Source organism: Peromyscus eremicus, chromosome 1 (genome assembly GCF_949786415.1).
Source record: "Peromyscus eremicus chromosome 1, PerEre_H2_v1, whole genome shotgun sequence".
NCBI classification, from domain to species: Eukaryota; Metazoa; Chordata; class Mammalia; order Rodentia; family Cricetidae; genus Peromyscus; species Peromyscus eremicus.
In genome coordinates, this window is record NC_081416.1 from 184,406,913 (window position 1) to 184,432,279 (window position 25,367).

Genomic DNA, 25,367 nt, shown 5'->3' on the forward strand with positions numbered 1-25,367 from the left:
AGTGTAGATAACAGATACTTGTCTGCCCATGTTTATTTCATTGTTATTCAGAATATTTTAGATATGGAAGCATACTTGATGCTTGTCCACAGATGAGGAAATTAAAAGAAATCAGCTAAAATTTTGTAATTTTATTTTCATATGATGATCATTACTGCTATTTGCAATGCATTCTTAGAATTTTGAAAGTTTCTTCCATGAATTACCATACAGAAATATATACACAGTGATTTTTAACTATACCATATACATGGATTTTAAAGAAGTTTAAATAAATAGATTCTATGTAATTCCTAAATGACTGAAAATTATGAAGTTTTACAAATAAGATCATTGGGTCCAGACTTCTCTAGATATAATAGAAATTCAGAGGAAAGCCACATAGGTTTTATTTAGATATAATGGAGTTGTCCTTCAGCCTGCAAGAATTAAATGATGTCATTAGCAGGAATTGGGATGAATTAGGAGGTCATCATGTTACCTAAACAGATGGTCTCTAGAAATTCAGACTTTTCAGACTCAGATATAATTGTGTGTGTGTGTGTGTGTGTGTGTGTGGTGTGTGTTTTGTGTATGATTGTGAGTTTATATGTGTATGTGTGTATGTACATGCATGGAAACAATTAAAGTAGGAGAGGAATTATTTGAGAATTTAAGGCCTTAAGGAAATAGGTATTGGGAACTATGTGAAGTCAGGATAAAGAAAATATCAGTCTGGTCTCATTAATTCAATATGCTCAAAGATATCATGAAGTCAGAAGGAAACTTTTTTTTTTTGTTTTGTTTTGTTTTGTTTTGTTTTCGAGACAGGGTTTCTCTGTGTAGCTTTGCGCCTTTCCTGGAAATCACTTGGTAGTCCAGGCTGGCCTCGAACTCACAGAGATCCGCCTTGCTTTGCCTCCCGAGTGCTGGGATTAAAGGCGTGCGCCACCACTGCCCAGCTAAAAGGAAACTTCTTACATTGAGGAATGGAATGAATCATAAGATGAGCAACTGATGTGGGTGAGAGGGGGGGAAATACCACAAAAGACATGCTACACATATGTGAATTGCCAGAATAAAATGCTTTATGCTGTATATTAATTTTAAAAAATAATAATTATACCACACTAAACAAAGCTGGATACAACACTGAAGATGAACAAGTGGAATTTTTATTTTCCTGCTCCATGAAATGTGAATTTTCCATCTGCCTATGAAAGACTCTTCTTGTCACATTGTTCTATTCACACATCTTAGGCCCCCAGGATAGTTCATCACAAAACCAGAGGTCATGCACTATTTAAATATTTATTATTAAATGGACAATCAGAGAACATGAGAACACTAGCCCTAGGTGCCTCTTCTCAAATACTAAACAGGACACATCATCAACCACAGCAATGATGTGTCCTACTTTTTTTCTGCCTTCACTGTAGACCGTATCCCTGAAACAGTCTCATCAGCCCAAACTCATCAGGACACTCTCACTGGCAGGACAGGTTCTAGAGTGCAAACAAAAACAGAGGTCTAGGAAAGTGTTATAAGAACGATTTTCACATTAACACAGGGTCACTCCCCATTTTCTATTTGCTTCTAAGATACTCAAAACAGACTTCTTCACAACCACTACTGGGCTGTAAAATGAGCAACAACAACTTTAAAGATAAAGCAGAAGAATTGGGTCAACACAAGGATTTGAACTATTAGAACTGAGGCTTGGTGATAAAGATGATGTTTTAGGAATCAAATATTTACTTCATCTTCTTTTTTTTTTTTTTTAAATTTTTATTTTGCAATACAATTCAGTTCTACATATCAGCCACAGATTCCCTTGTTCTCCCCCCTCCCGCCCCCCTCACCTCCCCCCAGCCCGCCCCCCATTCCAATCTCCTCCAGGGCAAAGCCTTCCCCACAGACTGAGATCAACCTGGTGGACTCAGTCCAGGTAGGTCCAGTCCCCTCCTCCCATGCTGAGCCAAGGGACCCTGCATAGGCCCCAGGTTTCAAACAGCCAACTCATGCAATGAACACAGGACCCGGTCCCACTGCCTGGATGCCTCCCAAACAGATCAGCCAATCAACTGTCTCACCCACTCAGAGGGCCTGATCCAGTTGGTGACCCCTCAGCCATTGGTTCATATTTCATGTGTTTCCGTTTGTTTGGCTATTTGTCTCTGTGCTTTATCCGACCTTGGTCTCAACAATTCTCTCTCATATAAACCCTCCTCATTCTCGCTAATTGGACTCCCAGAGATCCACCTGGGGCCTAGTCATGGATCTCTGCCTCCAGATCCATCAGTAGTTGGATGAGGTTTCTAGCACGACAATTAGGGTGTTTGGCCATCCCATCACCAGAGTAGGTCAGTTCGGATTGTCTCTCGACCATTGCCAGCAGTCTGTTGTGGGGGTATCTTTGTGGATTTCTGTGGGCCTCTCTAGCACTTTGTGTACTTCATCTTCTTTTTAATAAGGATTGGTTTGGAGGATCAGTGAGAGATCTTATTTAGTATTTGAAATGTAGGACAGAAGATTTCTATGGATCTTGTTGAATACTTAAAAAAACATTTTTGTGATGTATGTGTAACAGTGTGTCTATGATAAGCTGGATATGTACAGAACAACAGGATTCAGGAAATATTGAAATTTTGCCTGATTATTTGTTCTCAACACAGTGGAAGCACAGAATTTGGTTAGATATTCTGTAACTGTTACTGGTGTAGCATAGGTCCCACTGTGCATGCTGTGTGGAACTCAATTACTCTAAAAATGGAGCTGTTTTTCCCTGACAGGGACTTCATAATACAATTCCCAATGTGTAACAGGAAGTGATGTCTTTGTGAGTCTTTCCTGAATCATTATGGTAGGTCTCAATGTGAAACATCTGCAAAATCTACTGACATAATTTCTAAAGGCATTAAAACAAACAGATTGTTTAAACAGTCCTGGGATCATATTTTCCCAAAATGTCATCCTCCAAAGATCCTTAATTTTCACAACTATGAGTGATGTCATGAAACTAGCTGAACTCCCTCAGACATATTAATCAACCAAATTTAATTACATGAACATCAGATGCAGAGCCCCAGGGAAGAGAGTGTCCAAGATACCTACACTGGGGAGAGGAACCACCTGGAAAAAAAGGAATCATGACTCACAAGTAAACTCTCCTTTGGCTACAGAGAAAGAGCAGGTGGGAATATATGTGTGCCTATATAATGTGCTAATCTTAATAGCACTTCACAATAAATACTGACCAGGCTTCAAGTAGGACAAAGATGTTCACTTTGATTTTTCTGTTCTTGCTCCTGAACATTCCACTTCTTGTGTCCAGTATCATTCCTCCTAGATGCTTTTGGAGAATGAAGCAGAATAAAGACAAAGATAGAGACTTGTTGACAGGTTGTATCTTCATCCTTTACAGAGTGCAGTGGCCTGTGGAGAAAGATTATTTCAGCCACATTCTTAATAAACAGTAAGTTCCTTTATATTTTCTATGTAAATGCCATCATGAATATTTCATTGGGGGTAGGATTATGAGAGTCAGAGCAATGCTTTGAGTATTTGGCTTGATACCCAATCTGAAAACTAAGAAATGACCTCAAGTTCTTTTAAAGACTCTGTGCTATTTTTCTACTTTTAATTTGTCCTGAGAGTGTTCTGTTATTCTACGAGTTATTCTACTACTTAAAAGGCTGGAAGCTGAGCGAAGGAAGGACTCTTTATCTTATTCCATCACATATAGCCCTCCTCTTCACAGTTTCCACGGCACAGTAGCTGGTGGTGTGTTACTGAAGGAAACACCATACTATTCAAAAGTATCATTCTAAATGAGTGTAAGTAAATGACTGTCAAATAGTCTGTGATGACCCTTAGATCATTATGTCGCTCCCAATGCATGTGCTAGGACAACTAATATTTACAGCAACCCTAGCTCCAGAGACTTTTTGCATGTATATTCAGTTACACTCTCAAATGCTCTGCATGTAGTCACATTGTGCCTTCTAAAGCTGCATCAAGAATGAAGTAGAAGACCTGTCCACTGTGAACTTCGTATGTGTTCCTGTTTCTCCATATTTCACTTATATATGTGTAACTATTGGACTTTGATTTCAAAGTCTAGTTCTTCACTCTCTCTACAGAGTAAAGAAGGAATGTGTGGACTCTAAAAGATATATGTGCATTCTTTGAAGTGTAAAGCTTTCACTAACATGGTGACTGTTTACTCTCTTTGTCACTTCCCTGAGTAAGAGCTGTGGCATGTGATACTTGGCAGCACTTGAGAACAGCTACCTACCAGTACATCTTTGCCATTTTTTAAGAGGAATGTGTCTCTTCCCTTTATGTCTAAGCTATTTAGTCTCTGACACTTATATCACACTAACCTCTTACATTTCTCTTTCTGTAGTTTTACTAATTATAGCTACCTATTTTACCAATTTGGGCACAATACACATTTTGATTTTGTGTATTGCTGATAGTTGTTTTCAAACATAGCTCTTTAGTCCAGTAGGGTAACAGCTCTAACAGCTCAAGGCATTCATGTATCTTAATGTTTAGTGTGCAGGAGTTAGTGTTTGAGATTCATAAGTTATAATCTCAAATTCCTGTTAACTGTTGCTGAAAATTTCAATGACATTTCCCCATGTGGTAATAAAGAATATTCGAAAACGTTTTTTGTTTTCAAAATGAACAGAGAAATATATTTATACATAAAGATACCATACTGGTACAATTTCTAAGTGGAAAACAGATTGTGTTTAAGTCTGAGAGAATCACTCATAATGAATATGTTTGTTTGAGTTTGAGTTTTATTGGTCAGATGATACAAAATGAGTAAGAAGACATGGGAGTTATTATTCTTCCCAAAAATATAAACACAAAATGCTATTGTTCTATTCCTACTAACTTGTCAACAATTTTTCATTTCAAAATTCATAAATATTTCCCATACAGCATACACTTTATATTCTTTTATTTTGCAAATATGTAATACTGGCACAAACAATTCTCACTGCAATTTCTAGATGACCCTCTAGTTCTCAATACAATGCTAGTTTTGTGTATTTGTAACAGAAACATATATAAAGGGTGCTCCCAATAAGAAAATTTATGTTTGATAGATATACCAAGTATATTTACATTGAACATACTTTTGTAAACATAAAATAAGTGAACAATAGTGGGTACATGCACTTAATCTCTGCATTCAGGAAAGAGTAGGTGTATTTCTGTGAATTTGAGGCCAGTCCATTTTAGAGCCAAATGTCATTCAAAACTATGGAATCCATGGCTTTTTTATGGCCTCAAGGAGTATTTCTCATGTCCATACACACAGATGCATTTATTTACCAAATACACTCTGGTATTTAAATTTACTTAAAAATAAATCTTCTGAAAAAACATTTTGTGCCTGCAACAGATAAACCAGAAGGAAAAAAAGAATAAGATGAGGATGGACATGAGGGAGTATGTTAACTATATTGTCTACTAATTACAATTAATTATAAGCACAAGAGCTAAACGTTGACCCAGAAACACTACTGAGCACTTACCAGTCATGCTTTGAATGCCTTATCCAATTCAGTTTCTTTCCTTAAAATTACCAGAAACTTTGCTCAATCATTACACATATTTTTCATAGTGTTCAAAAATTTTAAAATGAATTCATATTCAGGTTTACTGTTTGGTCAAGGCTATGTCCTTGTATTTACCTTCAGAGCAAGCACTCAAAAACTAAAGATGGACAGCCCTCTGTGAAAAATGCAAGTCTTATCTTGTTTATGTGAGATGCACTCTCATAAACTTTTAAAGCTTTTGCAAGCTTCCACCTCCTTATTTAATCTCAACCTCACACAGCAGATTTGTTTCAATCATACTAGATGGTTGAGAATATTGACCAATACAAGATGATTGTCACTCTGACTACAAAAGATCATCTGTAGATTTTTGACCACAATAAACACTAATTGGATTGGGCTGGCCATCTCAGACAATAATCAGGCTACTCAATTTCCCTCACATTTGAGAACAGAGATAGAAAAATACAATCTGCTTCACCTTTGTGAGCATGATCCTAGGCAACATGCATTTATGCATGCCAAGAGCTGAAGTATATTATAACCAAATCATGACATCATCCACAATTGTACTTATCATTTATGGTGACATGGACAGTACTGGAGGGGTGAACTTTAGAATGTGGCAATCTCCAGGTATACAGAGAATATAGGTCCCAAACTCACAGTGGGATGATGCTACACATAAGATAGACTTCACACTTGACTGATTCCTTGGGACTCTAGCTTTCGCACAGCACTCTAGACAGAAGTTTTCCTGTGTTCTGCAGCAGCTTGGTCATAAACAAACACACAGAGGCTTAGTAAACTCCCACAAAACACCATCACGCTGAAATTTCTGGTTTTAAATTTTTTTGTCCAGATATTGGCTCATCTCAAACACCCAGATAAATACCTGGCAACGCTGGGTGGATAAAATTTAACTGTGAAGTCTCAGCATTTAAGTCTAAGGCACTGAAGAACTGCTCATCCAGCCGGGCAGTGGTGGCGCACGCCTTTAATCCCAGCACTCGGGAGGCAGAGCCAGGCGGATCTCTGTGAGTTCGAGGCCAGCCTGGGCTACCAAGTGAGTTCCAGGAAAGGCGCAAAGCTACACAGAGAAACCCTGTCTCAAAAAACCAAAAAAAAAAAGAAAAAAAGAACTGCTCATCCAATGCCTCATTACAATGGCTAGTGTTCCAAACTTTCAAAGTGGCCTTTATTGAGGGCAGTTATGATGTATACAATGCTGTGTATGCTGTGGCCCCTGATCTGTATGAGATGCTTCTTCAACAAGAAGATAATCAGTCAACGGACAAAGGAAAAAAAAAAAACTATGTTAACTGCTTGAAGGTAGTGTTTCCTGTATTGGATGATATTTAGTGTCTTCAATGTCATAGTGCTTAAAAATCTCTTAGATGTTCAAATCTACTATATTAAAAATATTCATGAAATAGATTTCTAAACATTTTTCCTGCTGTGGAAGGAAATCTAGTCATTCCTATAAGTCTCTAATGCAAAAGGGAATTAAGTGGAGGAAACAATTTGTCAAGGAAAATCAGTGATTATGTTACAAACACCTGAATATCTTCACTTCATCCTAATACTGAAAACATATCAGTCCTTAGTCATTAATGCTCTCCATGTTGAGAAAATTGGTCTTCATTTATCAATTCTCAAATATGTTCTAATCAGTGTAGGAGATGGTATTCACAAGTGTCCTTAGCTGATTCTGCTCCCACTCTAAGCTCTGGGGACCTCACTTAAATCTAGGAGAGTAATTATATAAGAAATTTGCTAAGATTCTTTTCGATACATACATGCATATTTCTGTATGTGAATGGATGTTCTCACTGTGCATGGATGTTTGTTAGTGTGTTTCTGTGTATCTATGTATGTATCTGTGTTACTTTATATACGGGTGTGTTTCTGCCTAGCTGCATAGCTATCTGCCTATTTGTAGAAGTGATCATAAATTTGCCTTATGGCAATGTCTTTCTGTATGAGTGTTTGTTTTTGTGTGTATCTTTATGTGAGTATTAGTTAGTGCATGGGTTTGCATGTGCCTCTGTGTGTGTTTTGCATGTTTCTGTGTATGTTCTTGCACATTCATATGTCTGTGTTGCTGTGCATGTGTCTGTTTGTATTGTATGTCTTGGATATGGGCATAAATTTTTCTGTGTCAATGTCTCTCTGTGTAGTTGTTTGTATGTGCATCTCTCTCACTCTGCGTGTATTTCTGAGACTATGCATGTTTGTGTGGGCCTGTGGATGTGTTTTGTGTGTTTAACTTTCTTTTTGTCTGTTTGTAGGTATATGCCTTTCTGTCTATGTGTGTTACTATGTTTATCTGTGTGTCTGGGCATGTACCTGAGTGTGTAGAAATGAGTATGTAGCTGTATTATTTATGTATCTTCCTATGGATTCAGTACGTCTGTGTGTAGCAGTGGACGTGTGTGTGTGTGCGCTGTATGTTCCCTGTATTTCTACTTTCCCCAAGACTTTTTTGAGAGGAAAAAAGTGGTTTTTTTTTTGTTCGATGATTTGCTTAATATGATTATTCTAATTGCATTTAATTTCCGACCCCCAAAAAACCCACAAAAACTAACTTCATGTCTTTAATACTGAAAAACTTCTTGCTTGTATACCACATTTTCCTCATTAAATTCTCTGTTTTTGGAAACCAAGATTGATTTACACATTTCTTTATTCCCTCTCACTTTCCTACTTAGATTTTGAAAAAATAAAAAATAAAACATTCTCCAAGACTTTTATCATGAAGGGCTGTTGGATTTTCTTAAAGGTTATTTCAACATCTAATGACATTATTATATGGTGTTTTCCTTTCAGTTTCTTTATATGGTGAATTACATTGATAGATTTTCTGATGTTGAATTATATTTTGTTTTCTTGGATTCAATTTGAAAATATTTTATTGAATATTTTACATTTATGTTCACAAGGGGAATTTGTTTGTAATCTTCTTTCGTGGTTGAATTATTTGTGTTTTTTGAAATGTGACTGTGGCCTCATAAAATGAAGTTGTCAGTCTTCCTGCTGTTTTTCATTTTGTGGAATAATTGGAACAAAACTGGTGTTAGCTCTGACTGGAATGTCTGGTAAAACCGTGTGCTAAAACCATCTTACTCTGGGTTTTTTGGTTGGGAGACTGTGAAAGAGTGCTTTTATTTTCTTAGGGGTTGTAAGTGTGTTGCAATTGTTTAGCTGATCTTTGTTTAACTTGGTAAGAGGTATCTATTGAGAAAATTGTCCATTTCTGTTTGATTTTCCAATTTTGTTAATTACAAGTTTTTAAAATATGACCTAATGATTATTCAGGTTTACTTGATGTCTATTATTATGTCTCCCTTTTCTTTTCTGATTATGTTAATTTGAATATTCTGTCTTTTAGTTAGTTTGGATAAGGGTTTGTCTATCTTGTTGATTTTTTCAAAGAACCAATTCTTTGTTTCATTGACTCTTTTTATTGTTCTCTTCTTTTCTATCTTATAGATTAAGACTTCAGTTTGATTATACTAGAGTCTATTCTTCTTGGATATGCTTACATCTTTTCATTCTAGAGCATTCAGGTGTGTTGTAAATTGCTAGTATCAGATCTCTCCAACTTATTTTGTAAACAGCTAGATGAATGAACCCTATTTTACCACCACTGTCACTTTGTCCTATAAGTTTGGGTGTATGTTTTATTAATATTCATTTAATTCTATGAAGTTTTTAATTTCTTTATTCTTGTCTTGATCCCCTAGTCATTGATTAGAGAGCCGTTCATTTTCAGTGAGTTTGAATGCTTTATTTTTTTTCTCTTATTGTTGAAGTTTAGGTTTAATCTGTGGTAGTCTGTTAGGATGCAAGGGTTGTTTCAATATTCTTGCAAAGTTTGAAACTTGCTTTGTGACCAAGTATTTGGTCAAATTTGGAAAAAGTTCCATGAGGTCCTGAAAAGAAGAAATATTCTTTTGTGATTGAGTACAATGTTCTGTAGATATGTGTTAGGTTTTTCATTTATAAAGTCTGTTGGCACGAGAATTACTCTGCTTTGCTTTTGTCTGGATGACTTGTCCTTTGGAGAGAGTAGGATATTGAAATCTCCTGCTATCAGTGTCTGAGAGTCAATGCGTGATTTAAGCTTCAGTTATGTTTCTTTTTCTTTCATTTTAAGTTATGTTTCTTTTAATAATATGAGTGACCTTGCATTTAGAGAACAGATGTTGAGAAGTGAAATGTTATCTGTATGGCTTTCTCCTATATAAATATGGAGTATTTCTTCTCATCTCATTTGATTAATTTGGGTTTGAAGTGTAGTTTGTTAGATGTCAGAAATGCTTCCCTATCTTGTTTTCTACATCATTTTGCTTTAAAAAATTTCCAGCCATTAACTCCAAGGTATGACTTCCTTTGATTTTGAGGTATATTTATTATTATTTCCAGAAGGACAGATACTCTTTCCACATTCATTCTGTTAGTCTGTGTCTTTTTATACTGGAGGTGATACTAGTGACATATCAATGGAAATGATTGCTAATTTCTCTTTTGTTGTTGTAGTTTGTTGTTGGTGGTGATGTTTGTGAGTGTTTCCTTTCTTTTGATTTTGCTGGTAAGAGATTATTTTGTTTCTTGTGTTTTCATGGGTGAGGTTAGCTTTGCTTGTTTGGATTTTCCCTCTATTAACTTCTGTAGTACTGTCTGTGTGGGTAGATACTGTTTAAATTTGATTTATCATGGAGCATCCCATTGTCTCCTTCTATAAGGATAGAAAGTTTTTCTGGGTATAGTGGTATGGGTTGACTTCTGTGCTCTCTTAGCATCTGCAGGACAACTGGCCACACCATTCTGGTTTTTATAGTCTCCATTGAAAAATCAGATGCAATTCAGATAGGTTTACATTACATGTTACTTCACCTATTTCCTCATACTATTTAATATTCTTTCTTTTTTCTGTATATTTAATGTTTTGATTATATTGTGAGGGCATCCTTTATCTGTTACAATCTATCTGGTGTTTTGTAAACTTTGTTGTACCTTTGTAGGCTTTTCCTTTCTAGATTAGGAAAACTATGATTTTGGGAAAAATATATTGTGGGCAGTTGTGATGGGATTCTTTATCATTCCTGTATTCCTATTACTCTTAAGTTTGGCCTTCTCATAGTGTTCCTGTGTTTCTGGATGTTTTGTGACAAGGCTTTTTTAGATTTAACATTTCCTTTGATAATTGTATCTCTTTTGTCTCTTGTATCTCAATGACTTAGATTCTCTACTCCATCTCTTGTTTTCCTGTTTGCTGACCTGGATTTTCCTTTTCTAAAAGTTCCTCGCTTTGTGTTTTCTTCATAGATCTGTTTCCTATTTCAGATCTTATACAGTTTTATTCATTTCTTTAAGTGGATTGTTTTTCCTTTCCAAGGATTTACTCATTTCCTACTCATTTTTGTTGAGTAGGAAACTGAGCAACTATACCTAGGAAACACTCAGGACGCTGTGGTCAGAGAAACTGATGGGCTATCCACAGATATTGACCTCTCCTTCCATTCTCCCCAGTCAAATCACACATTACCATCCTCAGTTTTAAAATGGACAGTCTGTATTGCACCTTCCTGACTCTCTCATGCATTCCCTTGTGACTAAGACACATGGGTGGGGAAAACCTGCTTTCCTTTTTCTTTTCTTTTTTTTTTGGTTTTGTTTTTGTTTTTCGAGACAGGGTTTCTCTGTGTAGCTTTGCGCCTTTCCTGGAACTCACTTGGTAGTCCAGGCTGCCCTCGAACTCACAGAGATCTGCCTGGCTCTGCCTCCCGAGTGCTGGGATTAAAGGCGTGCGCCACCACCGCCCGGCTTGCTTTCCTTTTTCAATGGAAGATTAACATTACTAATTCCACAGGCTCATGTAGACAAAAGTATAAATAAGGTAGAATATTGGAAAACAGCAATTAGCATTTCAACAAGTTTCCAGGCAATGCAGATACTGCTGGTTTGAGGTCTGGTTTCCAATAGGACACAGTAGGGCAAGCATGGCACTTTCCTTAACTTCATAGTCTCACGAGGAGACGAGTGCCATGCAGGGAAGGAGAGGGCCTGGAGCAAAGCTGCCTGTCAGGCATTTCACTCTGGCTTGTGCAACTAGGCAACTCATTTCAAATGTCAGGTATTGGGGAGATAAGAAAGTGGACTTTCAGGGACTGTGTGTCAGCATCGTGGCATTCTGTGAAGACTGCACAAACAAGTTCTGTCCCACCCTCTCGTCTTCTCCCTGCTACACTTTACCTCGGAAGCATCCTTCCTACACTAGATTCCCTTGGTTCCTGTTATCTGAAGGTGAAGAGCAGACTGGGAGGACGGGCTGTATCATAGTGGGGATGCTGGCCCTAGGTTTAATTTCTGTGTTCCCCAGAGTGAGGTCCATTCTCATTTAAGGAACCTCATTTGCAATGAAGGTTTTTTTTTTATTAGCACCATGCAAATATTTTAACTATAATCTTGTGGGTTAGATTACTTTAAGGACAAAGGTGGATAAAATCCATTTCTTTTTCAGTTTGTGGAAAGCCTATAAACACCTTATTTATTATTTCATGAATATATGCACCCTTCACTCATTACTGTGCTATTGAATTATGCTCAGGGGCCAAGGGTTTATTTAAATAACTCTGAATTGCACCATGAATTAATAGGCTTCCCAACAATATTCTTCTATGCTAACAATCTCCTTGGGTCTTTACCTGAGTAATAATTAAACTTGTGACTTTAAACAAAAACCAAAATTAAACAAAACACCCAACCAAACAATAAAACCTCATTAAAACAACCACAATAAAAGTAAAGGAACATGCCTGAAGAATATGGTGGATTTGTGGTACAAGGGGACAAGGAGCCTTTGATACTTCCACACTACCATATGAATCCTCTGGTGACTCAGTTCAGCCCCAGGAATCAACACTCCTGATGGAAAGCATAAGGCCCTGCTACCTACTCACACTGGGTGAGGTGGGCATAGCTGGATCTGGCTGAATTCAAAGCAGTGGAGAACAGACTTGACAGGGAATAAGCACAGTACAGGTGTGAAAGATGTCCCTCTAGTCCACTGTTGTAAAGCCCACACAGTATGGTGTCAAGAAGCTACAGGGACTGGAGAGGGGCATCTGTGTTTATAAAATGTTTACTATGTGCCAGGTCTTTACTTAAGAGCAAAAGACACAAAGTAACACTTGTCTCCTATTAGGTGGCATACTTACTACCACCATCTTTTTTATGTTTTTTATCTTAAAAAAACAAAAAACGAAACAAAAAATGGCAGTTATAAATCTGAGTTGAAACCCAAGGAGCCCAATATGTGAGGAAGGCTGGATATGAACCCAGGATCAACTCACACCATATTCACATTTTCTCCTGTACTGTTCTATTTCCCAAAACCTTAATTTGCTGAACTAAAGCTACTGTTTAAACTCACCCAATGTTTTGTAGTCCCTCAAAACCTAAATTTAGACAAATATAACAGTAATGCTGATTTCTATATAACCAGTATTTTACACTTCCTTTTTTTAAAAATCATATAAGACTATGTGAGTGTGAAAGTACATTCAAATGTTTTAGTTGTAATAATGGAAAACCATAGTTAGGATGTCCCACTTTACAGTGAGAATGAATAGCTAAAAAAAAGACCAAATAAATTAATGAGCATGTAGGAGTTTTGGGAATTCCCATCATTGTTTTAATATGAGTAAAAACTAAGGTCCTCAATGTGGTAAGCACATATATCTAATTCAGTCAGTAAATGTACCAATTATCTTAAGGTCCATCCACACCATCTTTTGAACTTTCTGAAGGTAGATAAGTCAACAAAGCACATTGCTGTGGGATATTCTGTATGGCAAATGTGTTGCTAATTAGTCAATAAACAAAACACTGATTGGCCATTGGCTAGGCAGGAAGTGTAGGCGGGACAAGGAGGAGAATAAAGCTGGGAAGTGGAAGGCTGAGTCAGAGAGACACTGCCAGCCGCCATGATGACAAACAGCATGTGAAGATGCCGGTAAGCCATGAGCCATGTGGCAAGGTATAGATTAATGGAAATAGATTAATTTAAGCTGTAAGAACAGTTAGCAAGAAGCCTACCACAGCCATACAGTTTGTAACCAATACAAGTCTCTGTGTTTACTTGGTTGGGTCTGAGTGACTGTGGGCCAGGCAGGAAAACTTTAGTTACAAATGGCGTCCAACGTGGTGGCAAGAGTTTCCACCTAAAAACTGAGAAAAAAGATTCTAAAACGGAGCTAAAAACAGCTTCCTAATTGTCTCTCTCAAATGAGCGGCAGCTGCTGGTTTGAGCTACTGGTGGGCTCCTGGCATGTGCGCTGGACCTGCAGTATGGCAGGAATGAGGCCTCTGCAAGTGGCACATTAAGCTGCATAGTGGATTTAGCCTTTGCAGGTACAAAACAAAAAAGAGGTTTCTGGACTACACACTGCTTGGCTAAAAGCATAGACCCACGATAGCTCCCAGAGCTGGTGGTAAATGTAGCCATGTTGGGAAGCTGAGGTGGGCAGAGCCAGAAGCCACAGCTGCAGCAATTTAAGGCAATAGATTCACAATAAGACAGATTCAGATGTAATAGTTTACAATGTGTGAAATATACGTAGGCTTGAAAGAGACAAAAAAGGTGATATATACAGTTATATAAACAAATACAGTTTTAAAAAATAAAGTCTTTAAAGAGACAGTAAAATTAATATAAAAAATAAGCCACGTGAAGATGAATATTACACAGAGAATCTGGATTGTGTTGTCTTTGGGATTCATAACTGCAGAGAGATATTTGGTTGTTAAGGAAGCTGAGTTAAACCAATATGTATACTTTAAAGATACCTTGACTTCAAAATTTGGATATAAAGATATGTTGCTTTGGAAAAGATTCTCTTTTGTTCCCACAGAAAGCCAAAGGCTATGGATTTGTTCCAGATTAAGATACATCAGATTTGACCAGCCAAGACCCCCTGAAAGGTCTCCAATGATGACACCATGGCCCAAATGATCCAACATCCAGAATGGTTTGAAGGCAACTAGCTCAGATGATACACCCTCATGGACTATTCCATAATCCTAAAATTTTCTTTGTGTCCCCATAAGATACAGCGCCCCCCTCCAGCAGGAAGTAGTAAGAGAAGCTACGCCCAAATTCCCAAATTATATGTAATTTTACTTTGTTAAGGTTAAAACCTTCCTTTTTGAAAAAAAAAGGGGGGGGAAGTGCTGGGGGATGTTTTGTATGGCAAATGTGTTGCTAATTAGTCAATAAAAAAAACACTGATTGGCCATTGGCTAGGCAGGAAGTGTAGGCGGGACAAGGAGGAGAATAAAGCTGGGAAGTGGAAGGCTGAGTCAGAGAGACACTGCCAGCCTCCACGATGACAAACAGCATGTGAAGATGCCGGTAAGCCATGAGCCATGTGGCAAGGTATAGATTTATAGAAATGGATTAATTTAAGCTGTAAGAACAGTTAGCAAGAAGCCTGCGACCGCCATACAGTTTGTAACCAATACAAGTCTCTGTGTTTACTTGGTTGGGTCTGAGTGGCTGTGGGACTGGCAGGTGATAGAGATTTGTCCTGACTGTGGGTCAGGCAGGAAAACTTTAGTTACAGCACATAGACACTTGCCTGCCCATGTTTATTTCAGCATTATTCAGAATAAAGAAAATATGGAATCAACCTTCATGCCCCTTAACAGAAGTGGAAATAAAGAAAATACTTCATATAAAATGTTGATTTTATTTTATATAAAAAAGATTCATTATTGATATTTCCAATTCATTTACAGAATTTTAAATGGTTCATTTCATTAATTACCACAATTAAATATATACACAGTGATTTCTTTTTTACCTTTTCCAGAGAGGGTTTCTTTGTGTAACAGTCCTCTCTGTCCTGAAACTCATGCTATAGACCAGGCTGGCCCTGAACTCACAGAGATCCACTTGCCTCTGCCTCCAGAGTGCTGGGTTTAAAGGAGTGTGCCACCTCCATCTGGCCAAGTGATTTTAAACTATACCATATACATTGATTTTAGAGAACGTTAAATAAATCACTTATATGTAGATGTAACCAACCATCTTATTAAATAAGAAACACAGAACCAATGCAAAGAAGAAAGTCAAGAGGTCAGAGCTAAGAGCAAAAACCTTACCCTTCCTCCTCTGATGGTCCTACCTCTCCAAAAGAGAGCTAGTTCCTGTGTTAATGTCTTTATATAGACTTTCTATTCTGCCTTCACATTGGTTGTAAACTCAACCACATGACTGCCTGGTCACTGCCTGTCTTTACAGACCTCCAGGTCTTCTATGGTTGGTATTGAGATTAAAGGCGTGCATATCCAATGCTGGCTGTATCCCTGAACACACAGAGACTTGCCTAGCTCTGCCTACCAAGTGCTGGGATTACAAGCATACGCCACCACCACCTGTCTTTCCTATGGCTTGCTAATAGCTCTGACCCCCGGGCAACTTTATTTATTAACATACAAATAACATTTTCATACAAATAAAATATCACCATACTTATATGCAATTCACAAATGATTAAATCAATGATGAAAATTAACAAATATGATTACTGGGTACAGAATGCTCTTAGGCATATGCAAATTCAGATGAAAGTCTCACAGGATTTATATACACATAGTGAAGTTGTCCCCAATCTGAAATAAGTAGATGATGTCATTAGCAGGAACTGGGAATGGGGCAGGATGTCATAATAACTAAAGAGACAGACTCTGGAAATTCAGATTTTTCACAGATTCTAGATGTCACAGTGTGCCTCTCTCTTTGGGTGTGCATATATACACACATACACATGTTTTGACATGAAGAAAGTAAGAGAGGTATTATTTGAGAACAGAGGGCCTGAAGGAATTGGGACTGGTATAATATGTGAAGTAAGTATGAAGAAAACATCACACGTTTCATAAATTAAACAAGCACATATACATAATAAAGTGAAAATAAAGGTGTTCTAACTAAGAAAATAGAATCAGTATTTACATGAGCAATAGATGTGGGTGATAGAGGGGCAAATACCAACAAACGACATGCTACACATGTGTTAATGGCCATAATAAAACCATTTATGATGTATGTTAATTAAAAATCAGTATTACACTCAAAACAAAATTAGATACAATCCTGAATCTGGACCACTGGAATTTTAATTTGCACCCTTTAAGAAAAGTGAATTTGCTCTGTCTTCATATGAAAGAATCTTCCTTTTATATTCCTCCATATATCTTAGGACCCCAGAATAGCTCATCACACATCAGAGGTCATGTTCATTTTAAATAATTCTATTTAAATGTACAATAAGTTCTAGAAGAGGACAGCAGTCTCATTTGCCTCATCTCAAATACTAAATAAGACCTATCACCACACACAGCAAAGACTTGCCCCATGCATTCCTACTTTCTCTGCAGTCCATGTCCACTGAAAGAGGTCATCATCCCATGCTCATCAGAATACTGTCACACAGGCAGTACATGTTCTAGAATTCAGACTAAGTAGATGACTAGGAAAATAGTATAAGGAGGTCACATCACAGTTTCTATTTGCTCATCAGATACTCAAAATAGTCTTCTTTGCAGCCACTACTGGATTATAAAGTGAATAAAAACAGTGTAGGAAATCAAAGATAAAGAAGAATAAATGGATTATCGAAGGGTATTGATCTGTGAGATGCAAGAATCAAGAAGGAATGTCATGTTTTAGAAATCAAATATGCAGCTTGTCTTTTCATTAATAATGTTTGATTGGGAGGAGGAGAAGCAATATGTCTTATATAGTATATTAAATGAGGAACAGTGGTTTGGTGTTCTCTCGGGGTCTTGTTGAATATTTAAAAATCAACATCAAATGTAAAAATGAACTGTGATTCTTTGATGAGCTGGATAGTTTTGGAACAGCAGAATACAGAAAATTTCTGAATGTGGCCTGAGTAGTTGTTCTCAAGAGAGTAGAAACACAGGATTTGGTAAATATTCTGGACCTGTCATTTTTGTAGCATAGGCCCCACTGTACAAGTTGTGTGGAACTCAATTGCTCCAAATATGAAGCTGCTTTACCCTGACAAGAACTTTGTGATACAATGCCCAGTGTATAACCACAAATTCTGATTTTTAATCCTCCTGAACTAATAATGCATGCCTCACTGTGGATCATCTATTACATCCACGACAACCCATCTAAAGGCATTAACATTAATGGGTTGATGAGGCAGTCATGGTCCCAAATATTCCCAAAATTGCATCCGGCCAGGGGCATTAATTACCACAAAGATGAGTGATGTCATGAAACTACCTGAACTCTCCTCATATATATTTATCAACCAAATGTAATCACATGGACTGCTGACATCAGATGCAGAGCCACAGAGTAGAAAGTGTCAGAGATTGTTCAAGGAGTGAGGAAACACCAGAAAAAAAAGCATCATAAATGCACAGGTGTCTCTTCTCCATCCACAGAAATCAAAGCAGATGGGGATACATGACTGCCCATTTGATGTGCTTATCTGCATGGCTGGTCACAGTTGATACCGCTAAGGCATACAGCTGGAAAATATGTTCATTTTGACTTTCCTCTTCTTGCTCATGAGCATTCCACTTCTTGTGTCCAGTTTCATTCATCGTGGATGCTCCTGGAGAAGAAAGCAGAATGAAGACAAAGATGGAGACTTGGTGACAGGTTGTGTCTTCTCCCTTGCAGCAGTGCAGTGGCCAGAGGAAAAAGAATTTCAACAATGTTTTGAATATACATAAGTTCCTTTGTATGTTTTATGAAATATCATCATGAATATTTCATGAGGGATACAGGATGAGGATCAGAGCAAAGCTTTGAATCTTCTCCTCCATTTTCCCAACCTGTACATCAACACTCAAAAATATTTTAGAGACTCAATGCTATTTTTCTAATTTTATTTTGTCCAGGGAGTTTTTTGTTTTTCTCTCAGTTACAACTCCAACTTATAAGGCTGGAGCTGAGTTAAGAAAGGACTCTACCTTGTTCTATCGCATATAGCTCTCCTCTTCTAAGTTTTCGTAGCACAGTAGCAGGTGATGACTAATCAAATGGACCACAATTCTATTTCAATTAATATCATTCTAACATGGTACATATAAACAACCATAGAGTAGAGTCAGCTGATGGTCCTTTCATTACTGTGTAGGTCCTAATGCACGTGCTAGAGCAATTAATATTTGTGGCACACTTAGCTGCAGAGAATTTTCACATAGATATACAATTACTATTTCTGATGCTCTGAATGTGGTTACATTATGTCTTCTGAAGTCTCATCGAGAACAGAAGTAGGAGACATGTTCACTGTGAATATCATATTTCCCTATTTATCTGTGCTTCACTTACATACATGTACAAAGCTTGGCCTTTAATTTCAAAGTTCTGTTTTTCACTCTCTACTTAGTAAATAAGGAATTTATAGAGTGTAAATAATATGTTTGCATTCTTTGAAAAGTGAGACTGTCACTTCCCTGAGAGATGGCTGTGGTATGAGTTACTTGCGGACACTTGAGAATACGGATAGAGGAGTTACCTATTTGCACATCTTTGCCATTATGTAAGAAACATGTGTCTTCTTTCTTTATATTTAAATTGTTTATTCTCTGACTCTTACATCCCAATTACCTCCTATGCTTACTTTTTGTAATTTTGCTTATTATATATGCATCTTTTGTCAAACAGGGCATAATACACATTTCATTTTGTAGAATGTGGATGGCAGTTATTAAACACAGTACTTTTGTTCACTGGGCCACTCTAATGGCTCAGGTACTTAAGTTTCTGAATGTTTAGTGTGCAGGAGTTAGTGTGTGAGCTTTACAATTCTACTCACAAATTCCTGTTGTGTGATACTGAAACTTTCAATGGTATTTTTCTAGGTTGTAATAAAGAAATATTAAAGTAATTTTTATTTTAAAAATGTATAGGTAAATCTTATTTTTTATATATAAAGAAAACACAGTGGTACAATTTCTAACTGGAAATGAGATTGTCTTTAACTCTGAATGAATCCTTCAGAATGAACAAGTATGTTTGATATTTATTGGTCAGATGATGTGAATTGAGTATAAAGAAACATAAGTTATTATTCTTCCCATAAACAGAAACATAAGTTGGTATTCTTCACACCCAACTGTATATTACTTATTTTTATTACAAAAAAGCCCTCATAAACAATCTTTCATACATTTCACACTTTATAGTCTTCTATTTTATAAAGATTTAATACTGGCATATACAAATATCAGTAGTATGTGCATTCTGTGTTAGTGTAAGTGGAAAGATAGTCATAAGATGTTTTCTAGAAAAAAATTATGTTGACCAGATATACCAAGTGTGAATATATGACTTGCCTGTGAAAACATAAAATAGGTGAACAATACTGAGGAGGTAGTAAATGCCCTTTATCTCTGCACTCAGTATCTGGAGCAGGCATATCATCGTACATTTCAGGCCAGTGTGCTCTAGAAGAAGGTATCATTCAAAAGCATATAATCCGTTCCCCACTATGGCCTACATAAGCATTAGTCCTGTCCATATATGCAAATGAATAGTGACATATACCTTTACCAAATACATCTCTGGTAGTTAAATTGATTTAAAAACAAATCTTTAAAATAAAAATTTTACACTTGCGTTACATAAACCAGAAAAATAAAAGAACAAGACAAAATGGATATGAGGGTATATGTTAACTAGATTGCCCACTGATTATAAATAATGGTAAGCACAAGAGCCAAATGTACAAACTATTGTGTGCTCATAAAACATTATTTGATTGCCTTAGCCAAGTCAGTTAAAATCATAAGAAAATGCCATAGTCTCATTGGTTCGCACATCACATGTATTTTTCATATTGTTTGATAATTCCAAAATGAAGACATGATCAGGACTGCTGCTTGGATAAAGCCTGTGTCTTTGTCTTTATCTGCTAAGTAAGAACTCCCAAAGCAGAAATGGACACTCCTGTCTGTGGAAGATGCCAATGGCTCATGTTACTCATGGAAGATGCACTCTCATGAATTTTAAAAGCCATTGTAAACTTCCAGCTTCTTATGTCATTCCAACCTCACAGCACAAGACATTTGTTTCAGTATTTGGGGGTGGTTTGGAATACCATCCAGTTCATTATATTCCTTCTATTGACTACAAAGGATTATCTGTAGATCTCTGTCATTAATAAACACCATACCCTTTTCCAGAACATCAATTGAATACAAATACTTTCCATTGGCCTTAGCTTTTTCCCTGGATGAAGTCAACAGGAACCTTGATCTTTTGCCAAATATGTCATTCGTATTTGAATTCCCTGAAGGTAGTTGTAAGACTGTGTCAAAATCATACAGGCGCGTGCCTTTATCTGAAGAAAATCGAAAATTTCCCCCTAATTATAATTGTTTCAAAGACACTATGTGTTTAGTGATGCTGAGTGGACCAAACCTGGCAACATCTGCAATGTTTGCACTATACCAGGACCCCTACAGATCTCAACAGGTGAGACATTTGTGGTGTGGGTTTGCAAGAAATCGTGACTCTGTTGGTACCACTCCCAGATGCTAAGAAGAGTGTGAGGAGGATACTAGCCTCACACTTATGTCAGACAATGTGGTTCAAGGGTGCTTTTCAGAGATTTGATGGGGCTTCATTTCCTTTTTTGAAATTGAGATGAGGAAAGAAGTAACATTTAAGAGGATTTTATGGAACTCTTTGCAAAAAGTGTGTTTACAAGTTCTTAGGAGTGCATGCAATCTCATGCTGCCCCCCTGTGTCCTAGGTCCTCCGTCTTACCTATGGACCTTTCCATACCATCCTGAGTGATCATGAAAAATTTCCCTATCTGTATCAGATGGCCCCCAAGGATACAGCTCTACCCCTGGCCATGGTTTCTTTGATGCTTCACTTCAATTGGAACTGGATAGGACTGGCCATCTTAGACAATGATGAGGGTACCCAATTTTTATCACATTTGAGAAGAGAGATGGAAAAAAATAGAGTCTGCTTTGCCTTTGTGAGTATGATCCCAGGCAACACGCATTTATACATGTCAAGAGCTGAAATGTATTATAACCGAATCATGACATCATCCACAAATATAGTTATCATTTATGGTGACACAGACAGTACTCTAGCTGTGAGCTTTAGAATGTGGGAATCTCTAGGTATACAGAGAATATGGGTGACCACTTCACAGTGGGATGTCACTACAAGTAAGAGAGACTTAACACTTGACTCATCCCATGGGACACTAGCTTTTGCACACCACCATTCTGAGATTTCTGGTTTTAAAAAATTTGTTCAGACACTGAACCCTCTCAAATACACAGATGAATACCTCACAAGGCTGGGATGGATGAACTTTAACTGTGAAGTCTCAGCTTCTAAGTGTGAGACACTGAAGAATTGTTCATCCAATGCTTCGTTGCAATGGCTAATGAGACAGACTTTCGACGTGGCTTTTAGTGATGACAGTTATGACATATATAATGCAGTGTATGCTGTGGCCCATGCTGTTCATGAGATGCTTCTTCAACAAGTGGATGATGGGAAAGGACACTATGGTACCTGCTTGAAGGTAGTGTTTCTTCTATTGGATGAAATGTTGTGTCATCAACAGTCTGTCAGATGCCCTGATTTACTGGATTAGTAAATGTTTAATAAAATAGACATATTTCTGAAAATGTAAGCTAGAGGTTGGTATAAATCTTAATGCAAAAGCAACGGAGTGGAAAACACAATTTATCAAGGAATAGTAGTAATTATCTTACAGAGCATCTGAATATCATTGCTTCTGCTCCCCCACTGGAAACCTAACAGTCCTTCCTCATTAATCCTTTCCATGAAAAGAAGAAGAGCCCTTGTTCATCATTTGTCAAATATGTGGTAATCGGTGTATCAGATGGTTTTTACAAGTGTTCTCAACAGATTCTGTCCCACTGTAGGCTCTGCAGAACTCCTTTGGCACTCTGAGAGTAATTCACAGGAAACAGTGCCATAACTCATTTCAGAATATACATGTGTATTTATAAGTGTGTATGGATGGTTCCCACTGTGTATGGGTGTATGTTTCTGTGTGTATATTTTTGTTGCTGTGTATATATGTGTTTCTCTCTATCTGCAATTCTCTTGTCTGTGGAACTGAGCATAAAATGTCTTGTGTCAGTGCCTTTCTTTGTGGAAGTTTGTTTCTGTGTATAAATCCCTGTGTGTTTCTTACCATGTGTCTGCTTGTGACTATTTGTGTGTTTTGCATATTGCTATCACATTTGTGTATCTGTGTTTCTGTGTGTCTATCTGTATCTTTGTCTGTCAATTTCTCTTTGGATGGGAGCATAAATTTGCCTGTCAATGTCTCTCTGTGTGGGTGCTTTTATCTGTGTACGTCTCCTTGTGTGTAGTCTATAAAAGTGTGCACTTGTTTGTGAGGCTGTGTTCGTAGGTTTCTGTATGTCTGTTTGTGTTCATGTGTCTGTCTGTTTATGACTGTATTTTCAGGTGTGTGTCTGACAAGTATATGTATAGGTAAGTGTGTGTATGTTGTATGTCGCTATATGATGTATGAAAGTCTGTAGGGATGTGAGTCTCTTTCTCTGTCTGTGTGTCTTTCTCTCATTCTGTGTGTGTGCATTTTTTATATCAATGTTTGGTATCTGTTTGTATGTCTGGTTTTCTTTTTGGTAGTTTCCTCTGAAAGAACTTTAATTCTAGGAATGTTATGATACTTTCATTTATCCACTTACTTTTATTATATTTCTTCCCGGGACACCTTCAATAATGTTGCTTTTAAGAAGAAATCAGTGTATGTTTTCTGACATCAAGGAAGGGCACACACAATATAGAATGCCGCCTCTCTTTCAGCTGCACTCCTTTCTGAGGAAGACTCACTTCACTAATCCTGTTGGAGAAAAAGTGAATATGAACCAAAGAGAAAAGCAGCAGGGAGAGTATGACATTTTCCAGATTTGGAATTTCCCAAATGGATTTGGATTTAAGGTGAAGATAGGAGAGTTTAGTCCATATTTCCCATACGGTCAACAGCTCCATATATATGAAGATGTGATAGAGTGGTCCACAGGAAATAGACAGGTGGGTCTGACTTAACTGTACTCATTTCTGTTACACCGTGGTAACATTGTCAGGTGGTGAAATAGATTGTCACATTGAGAAGCATTTTCTAGCCTCTAATTTATATTTTCTCTTTTCAGGTTTTGATGTGACATTTGACTAATTCTTTGAGGGTCTCAGACATGCATGCCACACATACAGTGAATTTTTACTACTCTAGAACAGGTTTCTGGTTTTTAATATATAAAGAAAATTGGTTACCACTGTACTCTATTATTTCTAGCAAAGTGAGCAATATCTTATCGAAGCCATCCTGATTACTACACAGTGATTGTCCTTTTTTCTGCTGAACCTTTGACATAGATGCTGAAAGACTGAGGCCAAATCTAAGGAGGTTTTAAGTAACACATGCAAACTATTATTTCTTATTATATAATTTGCTTTAATCCTTTTTACCAGCAAGCTTCTAAATGGTCAACATCTCTAACTATACTTTAAGATAATATTTTCATAACACATTAGATACCCGATGAATGATAACATTTTTCTTTTTTTCCTTTTTTTCTATTAAATGTGTATGGATGTCTTGTCTGCATATAAGTCTCTGCAACACTGGTTTGCCTGGTGCAGATACATGCATATAGACTTGGATCCCTGCGAAATGGAGACATTGCAGGGCCACACAGTGGTGCTAAAAATCAAACTGGGGCCTTTTACCTGGTCAAGAATTGTGACAGATAGCTGAACCAATTCTCTAGTCCCTGAAGCACGTCCTGTGTAAAAGAAATTGCTCAGTAGAAAATGTTTCTTGGTCCCACTAATTCTTTCACAGTCCACACAAACAAGGGTGTGTCTAATTTCCTTATGTGTGTGGTGAGGAAGTATTATTAGCAAAATAAATGGTTTTTGAAAATTCATAAATGATTTATTCTACTATAAGTCTATGGCATGATATAGGTATGATTTGGGATGGGGGTAGTTTTATGGTATCCTATTCCAACTTCCCGACTATAAAGTACCTTGAAATTTAAAGAAGCTAACTTCAGAAAAGTCTTCAAGCTTGATATAAAGTTGTCTCTCATGAAGACCAGATAGTATAAAATCTACAAAAATATTCTTTTTCAGAATGACAAGGAAAGTTATTATCAGGGAAGAGGACATATGAGCCGAAGGTACAGAAACTGCACTTTCTATCCATTCAGAGAGCAGCAATGAAATTTCAAGTGTTTTCTAATCAAGTTCACTTGAGCATTACAAAAAACATCCACTGGAGGCGTACAGCAGATTAGGAACAATGCAAACAGTGCTCTACTCCCAGATATAAAATTTTCTATGCAGAAAAGAGGAACAAAATATAAAGAAAGCAAATCAATACAACTCCAAATGTCAGAGTCAGAAGCTTAAATGTGAGTATGTTCAAAGACATGCTAAAGTAAGAATTCAAAGAAGGATTATAACAGTATTCCAGAATATCAAAGAGGACACAAATCACCTCCAGAAGAATACAATGAGATCACAAAAACTTGTATACAATGAGGAACTGAGAGTGAGCATGTGACTAACACATTTGAAAAGGTATAAACAAATGAAAAAAATCAAACTAAAATATGTAAAGAAAGGAAAATAAATAATAAATATCCTAATAAAAATTTTCACTAACAGAATATTTCAAGTTGGAGACAAGATGGCAGACTTGAAGACAA

General features: G+C 37.0%; 1 protein-coding gene across 1 annotated transcript in view; it reads left to right on the plus strand.

Moving 5' to 3' along the window:
* Window positions 1–3,257: 3,257 nt before the first annotated feature.
* Window positions 3,258–25,367, plus strand: part of LOC131903341 (vomeronasal type-2 receptor 116-like) — a 29,096-nt gene continuing 6,986 nt past the window's right edge. The window contains exons 1-4 of the mRNA XM_059253870.1: window positions 3,258–3,454; window positions 20,805–21,096; window positions 21,377–22,174; window positions 23,458–23,685. Coding sequence (XP_059109853.1) covers window positions 3,258–3,454; window positions 20,805–21,096; window positions 21,377–22,174; window positions 23,458–23,685 — 1,515 coding nt within the window. The remainder of the gene's footprint in view (window positions 3,455–20,804; window positions 21,097–21,376; window positions 22,175–23,457; window positions 23,686–25,367) is intronic.